The following is a 17470-nucleotide window of genomic DNA, read 5'->3' as shown; positions in this document are numbered from 1 at the left end:
CTTAACTTGTCTTCCGTCAGGTCATGCCATAGTATTTGCTTGTCCAAGATGCCTCAATCTTTTAGTTCTCTGCATTGTATATGGTACAGCAGTACAATGAGTGCTTAACACTTGTGTGTTAGTGATTTTACAAAGCGGCTGCTGCCACATTGTCAAAGCCATGCATCTTAAACATGGTTTGAGGCACTGACTTCATATTTGTACTAAATGTGTTGGTGACCTCTGCTGTAATATGCCAAACCCATTTTGAGGTCGTGTCACTTTGTTTCTTGGGGATAGAGACGTTCCCCTTTCAGTTGTTGTCTTGGTATTTGGTACACAGTTGTTTTCTGTGATTTCCTTGGTTAATTTCCATTATCTGTGTTTTCTGGTTAAAAATGATTAATTTCACTGCCATATGTTTTCATCTTTGTGGCCATATGATATATACACACACACACACACTCTACAGAGTTAAAAAAAAAAACTTCTTTTAGACTCGACCACTAATATTATACATATTATTCCGTATTACTGAAACAAAACAAAACCAAAAAAAAAAAAAAAAAAACACATGTTTCGACACATAGTGTATGTCTTCATTAGGTGTTGCCACGATTATCAATTTAAAAAAAAAAAAAACAGTATTATAATATAACCATGTTCCTTTTACAAGAGGTTTCGATTTCTTATAAAAATAAAAATAATTCATCTTCAGATAGTCAATCAAAAATAGTTTATTCAGGAGTCAAAATGCAAATAGGAACAAAGCAAGTCAAATGCGATACATTAGTGATCTCACATACAAGTCTCAGCTGATGGTGTTCTGAGCTCGCATCATTGTAGATGTTGTTTAATTTTGAGCTGAGCTTTCATGGCATCGGAGATGTTGGCTTTTTTTCTGAGATGGCACGGCATAGATGTTAGTTTCTGAGCCGGCATCAGTGTAGATGTGAGCTGAGCCAAGAAATTACTTTGTACAGCACAGATATACAGCTATTTTGTTATTTCCTTGACCAAATGTAGTCTTATTTCTATTTCTTCTTCACTTTACCAAGGTCAGCAGAAACCCAGATAACAAAAAGTTACACTTAAGAACATTGCTATGAGTCTTGCTCAATTCTCGCAGGCAGCATAGCACTATACCCACTCATCACAAGGTCGAACGGCAAGGCTGGTAATTGCAAACTACTGATGTGCACCAGCTGTGTACAGCTTAAGTGTTCTTTACCCCTGCTTTGATTCAGAGCTTACTTTAAACACAGGAAAATCACACAATGTCAATGATTTTTTTACCATTTAAATGGGAAGCATAAGTAACAGGTTGCATAATTAAAAGGAACAAAGGCTGATGAAACAATAAGAGCTTGTGCCATTTAACTAGAACAATGTGTGCACTGTCCCACACAAGGTGTGTGGTTGTCAGAAAAAGCCTGCATGTTCCAGTTGTATAGTGTGTTGTAATGCGTTCCTTGACACTTACCTAGCATGTCACTTTTAACATAAGTAAATGGTTTTAGAACCAGTTTTAATTGGTTTGATTATGGTTTGTACATAGGCTCAAAACAGCTTAAGCAGAAACAAAGGTTTTATCATCCCTTCTGATTTCATAGCCAGTTACTCCCTCCAAGGCCAGTGCAATACATAGGCAGAAGTTTCAAAATCCTTACACTGTGAATTTAAAATGCGCTTTTTTTGCTTCTCAGAAATAGCCTGCATCTTAAGTTTGAGTACAGTATTGTGATGCGTGTATTAAAATCTCCAATAAACGATGTGACTATCGGAGTACACAAACATCAACGTGACTTGCTGCTGAGAAAAGACAATACAATTGTAAAACGCCTAAACTGACCACCATTTGTAGCCAGATTTCATGGAATACTTCCGTACCATCTGATCCAAAACATCAACTCTATATTTTGTTGCGTAGTAAAACTCCATGGTCTCTGGTATTTATTTTCACTAGTCCCGATGCTAATCAACTGACCAAAGAAGCACAGCTGGCAAGCAGGCTCCAGCCTTCAAAAGACTGATTGAAAACAATAGACTGTCAGTCATTCACTCAGGCAGAGAGTAGAGACTAATCTGATTACAGCTAAACACATTGCGGACTGGTAAATACAAATAATAAAGTAGAATACCGTTCTGTGTTATCAAAATACAATTTTTCTGTGTGGCCGTCAATGTGACTGCTCCCGGGGCTTTTGGGTATAATGTAATATATCTCCTTTATTTCTGCACTCCTGCGTTTCATGCTTTGTGATATTTAATACATACAGATAGAAAGGTACATGAACGCGCAGCCCCATACATGTTACACGACTGGAGAAAATTACATTTTAAAACCAAAAACTGCCAAATATGACTGCTGCGGGGCTTCTAGTGTTAATTAAACATTTTCATTTTGTAATTAAAAAAAATAAAAAGTAACTAAAAATAATAAATAATAATGAAACAGGAACTATAAGACCTGGTAGATTCCTTGCCTTCATTTGGTGTGTGTTGTACCGTTACATTTTTTATATCAATAAATAGAGAGAGAGAGAGATCTATTCCCTGACAGCCGTCTCCTGTTCCACACGTGATTTCGCACTGCGTGTCTTGCATTTGGTCACATTTGTTCTGGTGATGTTTTTGTTGTGCCAGGCTGCAGAGTCTATCCAGGCTGAAGACGAGAGTGCGAAATTGTGCAAGCGGCGCATCGAGCACCTGAAGGAGCACAGCAGCGACCAGCCGGCTGCAGTGAACGTGTGGAAGAAGCAGCGCATGGACCGCATGATGGTGGAGCACCTGCTGCGCTGCGGCTACTACAGCACTGCTGTGAAGCTCGCCAGGCAGAGCGGCATAGAGGTGGGCATTGTTTCAGGACACGGTCTGAGATCTCTTTTAGATTTACAGCTTTAGCAATATTTGTAACCAATCAGGAAAATCATCATGAGAAGCCCTACTGTTTTTTTTTTTTTTTCTTTGTGTATGTTTGAGTGAGTTTTTCTAAAAGCATATTATGTTGCCAGGCCAATTTTTCTATAATTTGATGTACTGCTTGCTTGCTCTTGTGTGGAAATCGACTATTTTCAGTAGATTCCTGTCTGTTTTCCTTTGGAGCAGCATAGAGAAAAGTCTTGTAGTCTGTTCTGGTGTATATTCAAATATTAGCAAAGCACACACCCTTTTAAATCCTCTGTGCTTTCTTTGGAGGCAACAATAATGGGAAACAGGATTCTACTAATACAATAGAGGTCACGATGGATCTGGTAGACGACACCTTACATATACATATGTGGATCTGGTAGAAGCGCTGTTTCTGAAACTGGACCACAAAGTGACAAATAGTTGTACATTTTGAGATAATTTTGATTTCAATAGCTGAATAATGCAGGTTAAATTCTTGTCCTTTTTTATAATTGGATTTGGCATCACCCTGAGTTAGAGAGTAAATTAGTACCCTGCTGGACTATAAAGCTGCCATAGTTTACTTAAGCCCCATAATATTGCACTTGTACACTGGTGGTGATCACTGCTTTGCAGACGATAATAGTGCAAGAATGCATCATGACTGAGAGTCACTTCAGGCGTCTTCCATGGCTGACACAATCCCAGGATCTCAATCCAGTTGACCATGCGTGGGATGAACTCAATCCTCTTCCTACCTGCTTGTGAGATAGCAGGGAGGGGGTTAAAATCCTTCCTGCTAAAAAAAAAAAAAAACATGTGAGAATGCATGTTTGTGTGAATGGGCTAAGGTTTAAATGTTTTATTGTTTAGTTATCCCCTGCACCTGGTGGTAATTATAAATTAGAGCCAGGTGCAGGGTATTTAAGAGAGGCAGCCAGTCTGCTCAGGGCTGCTGAGAAGAGCCCGACTGTGTGAGTGAGCAGTCGTATCAGGGTATTGTGTGAAACTTGTGTAAGTTTTTGTGTTTGTGGCAGGTAAACGGCTTAGCTGTCCTGCGTGTTAATTAGGTTCTTGTTGGTGTTTAGTGAGAACTCTAAAAACGGAGTTAGGTTTTTGTTTCTGTTTTGTGTGTTTATTAAAAAGTGCGCATCAGCGCTATTTTTCTTCAGTCTTGTGTGTGTCGTTCGTGATTTTAGAAGGGAAAAGAACCCAAACGAGCCTGTTTGGTGAGCTGGCCGTCACACTGCCATGTGAAATATTAATGACTGACTGGATTAACATGCTTTGAGACACCTTCCAGCACCTTGTGGAGCCTGTGCCATGTGGTGTCAAGGGACAGGCCCTAATAAAGTGGCCAGACAGTTGGTAGGGCTGTGGAGTCAACTTTTAAATTGCTGAAAAGCAGTGTATAGAAAAGGTGATGAAATAGATTTGGAAAGGCCATTCTTTCAGTACTATTAATGCAGTTAGGGGAGGGGAAGTGGGGAGTGCCTTGAATATAGAATTTGCTTCCAAACATGTTTTACCATGTCACCGATTTGAGATAACTTGACATTAATATGAAAAATGTCATTGTAATTTCTGTTGTAATATTAGTTGAAAGCTTTTATGTCAAGCTACCAATTTGTAACAACTGCGTTACAGCCATCTGCTTTGGCAATTATAGCTAAATCTCTGGCAGGAAAATATGGTCTATAAAGGTCAGATTTATATTCGGTGAAGTGTAAGAGAATTACATGAAATTAACATTTGCAGATACAACCAATAGTTTATAACATGAACATGATTCCAATCCAGCAAGTTCCTAGCGCAGGATTATCTGTGAGGGTTGTACCTGGGTTTCAGACAGGATTCCAGTCCAGAGAGTTGCTATTGCAGGAGTATCTGTGAGGGTTGTACCTGGGTTTCAGACAGGATTCCAGTCCAGAGAGTTGCTATTGCAGGAGTATCTGTGAGGGTTGTACCTGCGTTTGACAGGATTCTAGTCCAGAGAGTTCCTAGAATAGGATAATCTCCTGAGGGTTGTGCCTGGGTTCCAGACAAACGGCCCTGTTAAGATGCAGTTGCATGGTAAACAGAGTAAACACTGAGAGAGAACGTGGCCAATAGTTTGTCACAATTACAGAGTAGGAAAACATCTCATATTCTGTGTATGCGAAACTATATATATATATATATATATGTATGTATATGTATGTATATGTGTATATATATATATATATATGTATGTATATATATATATATATATATATATATATATGTATATATATATATGTATGTATATGTGTGTATATATAATATATATATATATATATATATATATATATATTATATATATATATATATATATGTGTAATATATATATATATATATGTATATATATATATATATATATATATATATATATATATATATATATATATATATATGTAAAAAAAAAAAAAATGTAAAATTGGGACTGTCAAGGGTACACTGAGAAGCTGCGAAATCTGCAGTGCTGTTCAACTCTTGCAAAATCTGTAATATGTTTACACTTTTTTTCTTCCTTCAAATGGCCATTAGTTACTAATCCTGAAAAGATGCTTTGAACCAATTTGAGCATCTGTTTCAATCTGATCATTGCACTCAATGTATTTAAGGGTGTAATGGCCACAATATTGAAACCATGTTTGTACTTTATTAGTTTTAGTTTTTAGTGTATGTATACTCTAGCAGTAATGTATTTTTACAATAAAGACAAAAGAAAACCTAAACATTTTCTGTATCTAGGTAGTGGAATAAATGTATTGGTCAATATTGGTTTGTGAAAGATTACGCTGTTGTCACCTCTCTGCTATATGCATTAGCATGAAGCAAACCAAAATGAGAACATCTGTACAAAAAGCTAAAGTTATCAAAATTAATGCGAAAAAAATAATGCATTCAAATTGCCAGCATTTCTAACCAAGGTCAGAACATAATTTAAATAAGGTAATCTACAAATGATAAGATTCATTTGGAGGGTATTATATCAAAATAATTTTTTCCATGCTAAAGGTATTTATCATCTCATTAAGATCCTGAACATGGTTTAACAAATTATCTAAACGAACGAAAGTATTATAACTCCCAGCATTTCGCTCACTGATATTTGGTCACACGTTAATGAATTATGTTCTCTGAGCTAATCTTATTTCCATGGTCACATCTTGAATGCCCAATGAAAGCATTTTTGTAAGGTTGTGGATTTTTTAAAAAAAAAAGGTTTACATGAAAATATAACTACCCAAGCCAGATAGACTAGGCTTCAGCAAACCCGGTTTTGATCTTGGTTCTCGAACATGGTTGTGCAAATATGTACAGTCCTGTGGTCATGTCCTAGACTTTTACTCTTATGTAGTGATGTTTCTTAACATCATTCCAGGCTGTCTTCAAGAGTGTACTTTTTGTTTTTGTAATTTATTTTTTTAAATCTAAATACAGCAATCCTCCTATCCATTCTTCAGCAATTCATTTATTGGCTTTCTCAGGAAATTGAATCTTGTCAATGCTATATCTGTAAAAACAAAGAGAAACTCCAGCAGGGTCTTACTGTAGATCCGACACAGGTTTAGATTAGGGACGTGTCAGTTATGATTTTCCCAAACCTTTAACCCAGCAGTTTCCAAACTTTTGATTAGCATACAGGTTTATATGTTAGTGTTACTTTTAATCTGTGCTTTCATAGTACACATTTATACACAAACACAATATAATACATACAGTATGAATTACTATAATATAATTTAGTCTTCTGCTTTTTGGTTTTAACTGATAAAACACCCGATACAGAAAAAATGTGATCAGTGTATAGCCAATAAACACATTAAAAACACTGGAAATGGTTCAGGCTGACTTAATCACCACTTTCCCATTTTTCCATTTAAAAAAAAAAAAAAAAAAAAAAAAAAAAAAGCCTAACACACAAACAAACTACTATCGTGAAAGCTTACTTAATTCTTACAGAGGGCTGGACAAAGGTCACACTCCGTACCAGTCCTGCTTTTTTGCTGAAGTCTGTGGAATTGGAGACGTTCCAGTCCAACGAGCAACAGCTCCATACGCTCTGCCCAGTTCAGGCCCTGGTGTACTATGTTGACAGGACGAAAAGTTGGAGGCAGTCCAAACTATTTTTTGTCTGCTATGGGGCGAAGTCCCATGGTTAAGCCATATCTAAGCAGTGATTGTCCAAGTGGATAGCAGAGACGGTCAGGACTGCCTATGAGCGAGCCGACTTGCACCCTCCAGAGAAGCTCACTGCCCATTCCACTGGAGGCATGGCAACTTTGTGGGCTTTATTCCAGGGTGCATCTGTCAAAGACATATGCAGTGCAGGCTACTCCCTATACCTTCACTTATCCTTTAATTATCCTCAAAACCCTTGTTTTGGAACTAGATATTAATGGCGCCTTCCCAGCCGATGCTTACAACACAGGCATAGAGGCGAGTTTCTCCCTCAATTTTTCACCCTAACGAATTCCTGGGGTTCCAAATGATAGCGCATAGGGCAGCCTCTTGTCTTAGCCTTGTAGCATTCTGGTCATTTAGAAATCTTGCCCTTGCGACAGCTTGGGTGTACTGACCCATTCGGTAATGGTTGCATTTTGTACTTGAAAGGGAACATTAAGTTATTATCATAACCCTGGTTCCACGAAATAGAAATGTAGCCATTAAACTTCAAGGTCGCTGTGTCCATGATTACAGCAGGCTTGAAGAAAAAAAGACACAGAGATCTGTGAGCGCAGTCCTTTTGATACCTTGGGGGTGGAGTCATAACTGCGTCGGAGGCTCGGTGAGCAGCTTTGGTATGCATTCAGGATCCGGGTCTTTAGGAGGTAAATATTCATTCGGTAATATGGTTACATTTCTATTTCAGAAAACCAGGTTTGTGATAACGTAATGTTTTCTTGAAAGTCAAGCAACATGAATACAAATATTTACTGGACAAGTTGTGTTGCTTTTTTTTCTTTTTCTTTCTAGTGGACGATGTGCAGCACAAGTTAAAACTAGGGATGCACGGGTCACCGGTTTGGGAATTGGCGCTGATGAGTTAATAAAGTAGCATCATCTTTAATCGGCATTATCTCCAATGTGTCATTGTTATTGGTATTTATTGATTTGGAATATAGGTAATCTGAATCAGCCCCAAAAATCACAATCGGTACATCCCTAGTTACTGAAAAATGGCTTTCACTTTGAGCTATGTAAGCTATGTAATTTGAAATGCTGTTCTTACGAAAACAAACTTTAAGCGCTACATATACTGCAGTATAGTACTCTGCATGTGCATGTTATTAATTCCTTTGATAGGTACCTGTAATGTGTGTTGGGATAAGCATGCTCGTTTTCTTTCTAATTTAGCAAAAATAAATAGTAGAATCCCATAAATCTGACCAAATTACAAATCAAATTAAATAAACATCCATTCAGTAGAATGCATTTTTTTCTTTTTGCATGTGGTAATATACTGGTAAGACAAAATGAAACCTTAAAGACCCAATATGATTTTACCTAAAATATTAGTTTAATTTAAACCACTATTCTTAATTTCAAAATAATACAGATTTAGTTTAAGGAAAAATACTACTGGTTTGTGACGCAGTACCACTGAATAACCTTCTGTCCCCTTCTTCATTTGAATTCTAAGTTGGTAATTATACAATTCTCTGTTTGTAGATCATTTAATTAGACTTTACCCCCTACCTTTTTATATACCCGTGGGAGAGCAACATGCAGAACACACTGGTGTTGCCCTTATGTGTTTTATTTATTTATTTATTTTCATTATTAGTGTGTTAATTCTGTATTCTCACTGAAGACACAAAGGGTCTGATTAGCCACAATTGAATATAGTTAGAGAGGATCTTAACTACTTTTCATTCTCTCCGCCCCTTCATTTTGGAATACTGTCTGTAATCATGACTGATGACTCAAAGTGTAAGAGGACACAGCATCGCCTTATTAATTGTAATTTTTATGATTTCAGGTGGCTTCCATGGTAGATAATGTTTTTTAATCCTTATCAGTTACAGTTGTTAGTGACTGCTGCATAAGCAAAACAGCCTTAATGGTGTCTAAACCCCTGGAGATTTATCTGAAACAATTACAGATAACCTTCAAGCAAGAGCTGCTCTAAAACTCTAGAATTGCCAGCCCTTTTCACGTCTGCTTGCTGTTCACAAAAAATGATTTAGATGGTCACTGCATACACCAAAGACTGGGGTTCCCAGTACTGTAATTTTAAAGTCCATATATTACATAGAAAATCATTTTTTGGCTTTGGGGTTGTACTTGGTTTATTTTCACAGTGAGCAAGAAATTAAATCTCTATGATCAATTTTAGAGCACTGGGAGACGTAAAACTATCAATAATTCCAGAAAATACCAGCAACCCACCAGAGATGCACGAAGTTGGCGTGACAGCACTAGGGGAACACATACCAGGAAGAGCTGAGAGAGATACATGGCTTCAGACTGTGAAAGCGATCATTAGGAATTTCTCCAATGTTTTTGAGTAGTCTGTATTACACTAAGGACAGCGGGAGTGTGGTGTATAATGAAGGAAATTGTGGGGAAGAATAAGTGGTTTGAGGCCCGATTCCAAACTGCTTTGAACCTCCAGCAAGAGAAAGTAACCACGCTGGCGAGCGACACACGCCCTTCTCTGCAGGTCGGCAAGTCTGAATGTTCTTGTATACAGTTAACCCTGGCTAAAGGATCATTATGGCAATAAAACAAAGTGTGTTTCTATATATGGTTTGTTGTACCATTTATATCTTGCAAACAGTGTTTACCGTTTCCCATCCACTTAAAAAATAAAGCATTGATTATATTACATTGACGAGATGACTTGCATGGTCACGTATAGCAACTCCATTCATGAAATAAACACTTATGCTTTCCCAGATTTTAGTGAAATTATATAGGCTTAACCTCCTTGTGAACTGCACGCAATTATTATTATTTCTTGGCAGGCACCCTTACCCAATAATGTGCATGTCAACATTACCTTAAAGATAACATTGAAAATCAAAAGCTTGCCTAAAAAAGCTGGATGAGTGGATTCATTCTTTTGATTTCTGCGTCATAAATCTAGAGAACGCAATGAGTTTATACTGGTTTATAGTACTCTGACGTTATTGTTTTTATTAAGTCAGCAGTATGAAAAGTCATGCTCATGTTTATTTTTTTGGGGTAGTTTTGGGCTACTGAGTTTATTTGATAATGGTGTATTGTATAATAATAATTATGATGATAATAATATCTAACATCTGAAAAAACAAATGCAACACTTGCAGATAACTGATTCTGCGCAGTGGATAGCCTAGTAGTATTGAGCACTAGTGCACAGAGTAAGAAAAAAAATTCAATGGTAATCATTCTTATATCTGTGAAGTGTTTCAGATGCATCTATTTAAAAATGTATTTTTGATATAAACAAAATTGTTTAAGGCTGGTAAAAAAAACTAAACAAAAAAGGCCTGTGTGTATGATCGTTTTGTTTATGCCATAGATGCATGCATGCATGTTTATGGTTTGTGTTTTCCTCTGGTGACATCACAGATGTCAAGATTCGAAATCAGGGCTTTTTGGCGGAAGAACTCAAAACAAGCTTTATGATTGTACATTTCTTAGTTACAACGCAAAAGTATACATGATTAATATATTTTTCGAACACTATTATAGTGTAGTTTAATAAAGTATAATCAGGCTCTAATGTGAAGTAGGTGACATGGACTTAAGAAAATTAAAATCTGATAAATGTTTTGTAAAATGTAGTGCACCCTGTGCTACTGGACTTCACTGGGCCAGGTGTTTTGAATAGGTACACAGAGTTCGTACAGGTCCTGGAAATCTGGAATGTGCTTGAATTTCATTTAATAAAATTCAAGTACTGGAAAAGCGATTTTTTTTTCTTTCTCTCCCTTTAGAAAACGGTGGTAAATCTGAAATAACATTTTTGTTAGTAGATACTTCGATCCTCAATTTACTCGTAGGTTTGACGGCAATGTTTAATATACTGGGTATCAAAGTACCAAATACAAACTACTCGATTAAACTATTTTAAATGCAAAATGCAATTGTATTTAGAAAATTCCATATCGGAATACTAAATACCTTTAATAAAACAAAGTAAGATTTCCATAGGTCAACCATACAAATGTATTGTCAATAAATGAACCAAAACCAGTGAATAATGCATACGTTTCAACATGACCAATTAAATTCATAAGCTTAGTGTTTTATGCGCTTTATCTTTGACTAACTTGCGATTTATTTATTTATTTATTTATTTAACTGAGCCCTATGTGGTTGGCAAAGTGTTAAATAGTTTTTGTAAACAACTGTATCAATGCAAACTAGTTTTAAATCAAGCATTACGTTCGATTGTTTTTATCTAAGCTGTTCTGTAATTTCGTTGACATTATAATGGTTATGTTTTGTTTCAATGAATGAGATCACTTTGAAAGTTTTTTTTTTTTATTATTATTATTTTTTATGGAGAATAGATGGAAGTTATTTCCCGGGGCCCATATTTCTGGTCTTGCATCAAGTAAATATTTCTCGGGTGTGGTGAAGAAGGGCTTATTTTAAAGAAACATTATGATTTGGTTGGTTATATATTTCCAATCACCAAACTTGAACTGTGCAGTTTGCTCTCAGTGCAGTCTAAATTTGAATACCCTCAATACTCAAACAAAATATGGTGCTAAATATTTAGTTTATACCCACCCATCAAATGGATTTAAATGTAATCCGATAGATAGATAGATAGATAGATATAGATGGATAGATGGATAGATAGATCTTTATTATAGATAAAATTGAATAATATAAGGTATAACTACACCAGAGTATGCAAAATAAGCATGTAATCGTATCGAGGCTTCTGGTGGCAAGATAGATGACATTGAGTCATTTATCCATGTCACCAGAGGTTGAAGTAAGATTACAGGCTTATATTATGCACACTTTGGTGTAATTTTTTGTGTTATAATCAGTTGTAGCCATTGAGAATAGCTTGTAAAGATTTGTAGTAAATTGAATTTTCATACTTGTCACTTCTAAAACCTGTCTATGCTTTCCAGTATACCACGGAGGTCTGTTTTGTCATCTGACTGATGGGATAAATTTCACCAATATGTTGTCGAGTTGCTGTACTGGTATTTGATGAACTGTCCTGTTTTCACTATTTTCTTCCAGGTACCGTTTAATAAATGTACATCGCTGAACGTCTTTCTGTTTGTGTGCTGTGGTGAAGTCAGCTGCGCTCACACCTGCACATAATAAACCTTGTAATCTTACTAGCAAATAATAATCCCCTGAATTTCCAATAGGACGTACTATAGGGTTGTCAACGACAACTATTGATTTATAATACTAATGAACTGTCTGCTGTACACAACATATGCAATAGCCTTTAAAATACAAATGACAAACTACGAAATGTAATGAAAATATACATTTCAATTGCATGCATTTGTGATACTGCCCATCCCTGGCTGTGTACTCCCCTCCAAATGGCAAGTTCAACCCTGCGTAGCCTGAGATATGACTGAACAGTTCAACATTTAAAATCAAGCCTCTCTTTTTAACTTGCGCACTTGGATTGAAATACTCAACTGTTTATGTGACTGTTTTCATTAAAGAACTTTGTCTCTCAAAGGGAGTTTGTAGTGATGCAGTACAGGACGTGATTTTATGGTTAAGAGGTTAGGAATATTTTGTGAAAAAAAAAGGCTTTTTTTTTTTTCTTACTAAAATCCCAGTTAAATATTTAACACCAAGGGGAAATCAACATTCTATATATATAAAAATATAATGATCTACCTCTACCCTACCAGAATGAATGAAAGTGCCTTTCCCTAGTGCTGTACAGTGCTTTAAAGGTATGCTGTTGGTTGTTGGATTTCACAATGTAATCTGCCTAAATGTGTCGTGGTGCCTTCAAGCAAGCTGCATTTTAACATAACTGGCCTCTGCTTTGTTTTCAAGCATTTTTGCAAGTGATTTATAATTCTATGATTCTCATTGCATGATTCTTAAACATGCCTTTCTTTTAGTAGTGTTTTGTGGACTTCTAGCTATTGTAGCAAATAGCTACAGTACTTCATGAGCTCATGAACCCCACTGATTTTTATTTTTTTGTATATTTTATTTGCATATTTTCATTTTGGTGGTGGTGTGCTGTTGATTCATGTGTTTGCTTATTTTTTTTTTAGGTCCTTTTAGTTTTGGAATTGAGTATTATTTTTTTTCTGAAGATGCCATTAGCTCCACCACTCCTCTACAGATAATTTCCCTGTTAGGTGAGGTGAGTGGAAATAAACAATTACAGCACAGTGGATGGAGCGAGGCTGTGCAAAGTAATTTTATTTTTTAATTAGCTGACTTAATTGAAATGATTAATATCGGTTCTATAACCAGGTCGGAGCATTACTGGAACTCTTGCATGGGAGAGTGGTTGTTTATTACATTTTATTTAGATCTTGTAGTGGTCTACTTCATCTCCTGCAGGTTTATAACCCCCTCTCCTTTTATATTTTGCTCGTTTCAAGGTTGTCATGCATAAGACATGTCTTGTCCTTTTACAAAAAGGAGGAGTCGCTGGTTACCAAATCAATTCAGTCGAGTTTTATAGAAGAATGTAGGGTAAAATGTTACTGCAGGGGACCATAAGTTTAAAAAATGACACTTCGTAAACCTGCAGTCACATGCCTTAAGGATGTATAATTTTGAATATTTTTCTTTATTTTTGTGTGTGTGGTGTGGTGGGGGGGGGGGGGGGGGGGGGGGGCTCTTTACCATAGCTGCCAACTTAGACGAGTGCTAGAGGCAGGAGGACAACTCTCAGCTTCTTTCCTTCTCCTCTAGAGCTTCTAGCTGTTTGTGTTTTCCCTTTAAGCTTCAGAGAAGGGGGGCTCTGATGTACTTGGGAGGCACTTATTTAATCTCACTGCCCAGTTCTCCTGAGCTCTCGTTCCTGCTGTAGAGCTGTGCCAGATGGTACACTGATGATTTGTACTGGATAGTCCTGATTTTATTAAAAAGAAAAAAAAGTTTATGTAATTATATTTTGAGAGTAGGAGTGTATAGATCACACCTAAACTCTGACCATGTTAAAGGTAGGCACATTCAGAAAATCTGGTACTTAAATACTTTGTACCTTCTTGGGTAATGTAAGTTGGTAGTGTTCATGCCTCTATACCAGCGGTCGGCAGGAGTCGTCTGGTCCGCGGATGCCTCCTGGCAGGGCTGTATCAAGGGCTGAGCAAGAGCGGAACTTCATTTTAATATTACCGCAAGGGACCTGTCATGGGGGATTCTCAAGTGGCCCGCCCTGTGGCTGCCCGTGGGTTATTTGGCCTGCTGTCAGATTTAATTGCCAACCACTGCTCTATAATACTGGAATCTAATTTCCACCAGAGCTGCAGCAGAAAGTTATAATTAAAGATGGAAAGGGCTGTAAAATGAGATTGGATAGGATTTTGGGGGTCATGCTGCTGCTCTTGTCACACAGACTACTCTCCACTGAGGATGATCCAAGCTGGATTTGAACACTGCATTCCGGAGGTGGAAGAAATCAATTCCGGGGTTGCCACTGCCCTTTGCTCAGTAGAGCCTTTAGGAGTGAAGTTTTTTAGGTTGTCAGGAATCATTATGGGCTGCTACCTTGTTCAGGAATTCAAGGGTATCAGTAATGGCAGGGCTGAAATGGTACAATCTGACGCCAGTGTAAAACCTGCAAAGAAACTGAGAAACAGGAACAACTTGCTGCGTGTAAGGTGGAATTGCTAAATGACATGCCAGGACCGGATGCTACAATTCAGGATAAATATGACATCGGTCTCTTGTTAAATGACTTGGGTACAGACCTTAACATTAGATTGCTTGATGATAGTATGGTGTCTCCGCTTGTTCTTTTGGACCTATTTTATTATTACAATTTTTTTTTTAAATTACTCCCTAGCACCTTACACATTTCCAGATAAAAAGAAGAGTTAATACATGTGCATCCAGACAAGACGACCGGTGAATCGCAGTTCCACCTTGTAGCTGCTAATAAAACAGATTTATTTTTCTCCTGTCAAGGTGGATAAACAAATAAGCTGTGTTTAAGCATGCATCTGTTACAGAACGGTTGGCAGGTAGTTAAGAAAATATATACTGTGTACGGTATGGGCCTCTTTGGAAGCAACACATGTACACAATGAGACCACACTGAGCTTGTATTCTCTCTGTCTCTCTCTCTCTCTCTCTCTCTCTCTCTCTCTCTCTCTCTGTGTTCTGCTGACCTCTTGTGACCACACTGAGCTGCTGTTCCTCTCTTGATTTCTTAGGACCTTGTAAATATCGAGATGTTCCTCACTGCTAAAGAGGTTGAGGAGTCCCTGGAGAGACAGGAAACCGCCACCTGCTTGGCATGGTGCCACGACAACAAATCAAGACTTCGAAAGATGAAGGTGAATGTCCTTCTGCAAAAAAAAAAACGAAATCCAACATGAAAAAAGTAGCCATTTTTATAGTGTTTTATAATCGGTGGATGAAGTAAATAATTTCAGCTCTTTAGAAGCTTTCCCTGGTCTATGGTGCTTTTCCAGACATTAGAAGACATATCACAGATAAAATATAGGAACTGGACCAGCCCATTCTGCTGATCGGTGCTCGTCTGGTTCGTAGTGGCTGATTGATCCCATAGCTAGTCAGGTCCTAAAAGCATCACAATGGTCCAGCATCCCAATGATTGTGTTAACATTCTACAAGCCGTGTATTGGATATATACAGCTCTTTTGTGTTTATTTAATTGAGTGTCACCATATAATGGCATATTTAATTAAATCCACCCCTTTGTGGAAAGGAGCCTTGTAGCCCATAGAAGCACACTGTATTCTCTGCATGCACTTAATGTAAGTATGTATGTGGTTGCATATGTAGTTTTCCTTCCAGAGCTGTCTGGAGTTCAGCCTTCGAATTCAAGAGTTCATTGAGCTTATCCGACAAAACAAAAGGATGGATGCAGTCAGGTATGTGAACTGACTTCTTAATGGAACTCATGAACAATAACACAATTTCATTGCAAATTATATTAAACCTAAGGCTCCTGCTGCTTGTTCTTTGGGAAAAGGATTTTTCAGAGGTCCAGTATTAGCTGAAATCTGCATTGTATACAGTGGATATTTGTTTTAAACATAAACACAGACGCACACACACACACACACACACACACACACACAGTTTTTGTAGTGATCCTGTTTGAATCAGAAATTATTAGTTTTTCTTTTTCTTTTAAGGTATTAAATTTTTTTTTTTTTTTAAAGTTACATTTTCAAAATATTTCTGCAGTGCTAAGAAAAGAGGTTTGGTATTAGACAGAACTCTTTTGGGGCTCCCGAGTGGCGCATCCAATAAAGGTGCTCTGCGTGGAGTGCAGGATGTGCCCTATAGCCTGGAGGTCGCTGGTTCGGGTCCAGGCTGTTCCACTGCCGGCTGTGGACAGGAGTTCCAGGGGGTGGCACACAATTGGCCGTGCGCCGCCCGTTGTGGGGAGGGCGTAGATCAGCCATGGTGTTCTCGGCTCACCGTGCACCAGCGACCCCTGTAGACTGGCCGGGCGCCTGCGGGCCTGCCTGCAAGCGGCCCAGATCTGCGTGGTCCTCAGACGCCGTAGCTTGGAGGTGGCTGCATGGCGGGCGTGCAGAGTGAAAAGAAGCGGATGGCTGACGACACTTGTTTTCGGAGGATGAGTGTGTTTTGTTTTCGTCCCTCCCAAGTCAGCACAGAGGTTGGGCATTTCAAATGGTGGAGAAAATGGGGTAAAAAACAACTGCCAATTCCAAATAAAACAATAAAATACAAAAAAAAAAAGAAAGTCTTCTTTTATTCCCCAGGCATGCCAGGAAGCACTTCAGCCAGGCTGAGGGAGGTCAGCTGGACGAGGTCAGGCAGGTGATGGGAATGCTGGCCTTTCCCTCCGACACTCATATTTCTCCTTACAAGGTAACAATGGGACTTGCAGATGTTGCATCCTCATTCTTCAAGTAAATCATGCAAATGCTGTTTGGTTTTTAATTTTATACAAATTGTGTTTTTGCATAAATAATTTTGTATAAAATGATATCGGAACAGAACACAGTTTACAAAATAGAGGAGACCGTTCGAGCCATCAGTGTTCAGCCAGTTCAGAGCTGCTGGTTGATCTCAAAACTTTGCTAAGTTGGGCCTTAAGCCCTGTGTGCCAGACCACTCTAATCTTGGCGCTTAAGCACCATTGACACAATCTCTTTTACACTTCAAAAACACATACACAGGAAACTCTTCTTTCTACCGGCGCGTATTTTGAAATGCATAGAGAGGAGGCTTCTACTTAACAGTATGTACACCCCACTATAGGGTTGGCCGTGCTCTGACTTTGCTAGCTCTGGCCCTGGATTGGCTCCGGTACCACAGTTTCAGCTCCAGGCTGGTTTTGGAGCTGATGGAGACCCTCTGCTCCAGTTCCAGTCTGGCTCCAGCCACTGTGGTGCTGCTCCTCACTGCTTTTAACTGGCTCCAGCTCCAGTGTACACTTTTTGATTTA

At 38.0% G+C, this 17470-nt stretch overlaps 1 protein-coding gene across 2 annotated transcripts in view; it reads left to right on the top strand.

Annotated features, from left to right (window-relative positions):
* The window catches only part of maea (macrophage erythroblast attacher, E3 ubiquitin ligase), a 34024-nt gene that overhangs the window by 9212 nt on the left and 7342 nt on the right, over positions 1 to 17470 (top strand). Inside the window, exons 3-6 of one of the 2 annotated variants that reach the window (XM_041268512.1) lie at positions 2626 to 2829; positions 15234 to 15356; positions 15829 to 15917; positions 16782 to 16890. In XM_041268512.1, the coding sequence (XP_041124446.1) occupies positions 2626 to 2829; positions 15234 to 15356; positions 15829 to 15917; positions 16782 to 16890 (525 nt within the window). The remainder of the gene's footprint in view (positions 1 to 2625; positions 2830 to 15233; positions 15357 to 15828; positions 15918 to 16781; positions 16891 to 17470) is intronic. The other variant, XM_041268521.1, reaches the window with a different exon arrangement.

This window comes from Polyodon spathula, chromosome 1 (genome assembly GCF_017654505.1).
Source record: "Polyodon spathula isolate WHYD16114869_AA chromosome 1, ASM1765450v1, whole genome shotgun sequence".
NCBI lineage: Eukaryota > Metazoa > Chordata > Actinopteri > Acipenseriformes > Polyodontidae > Polyodon > Polyodon spathula.
The sequence above is the reverse complement of the archived record's forward strand: the minus strand, read 5'-3'. Positions and strand labels throughout refer to the sequence as shown.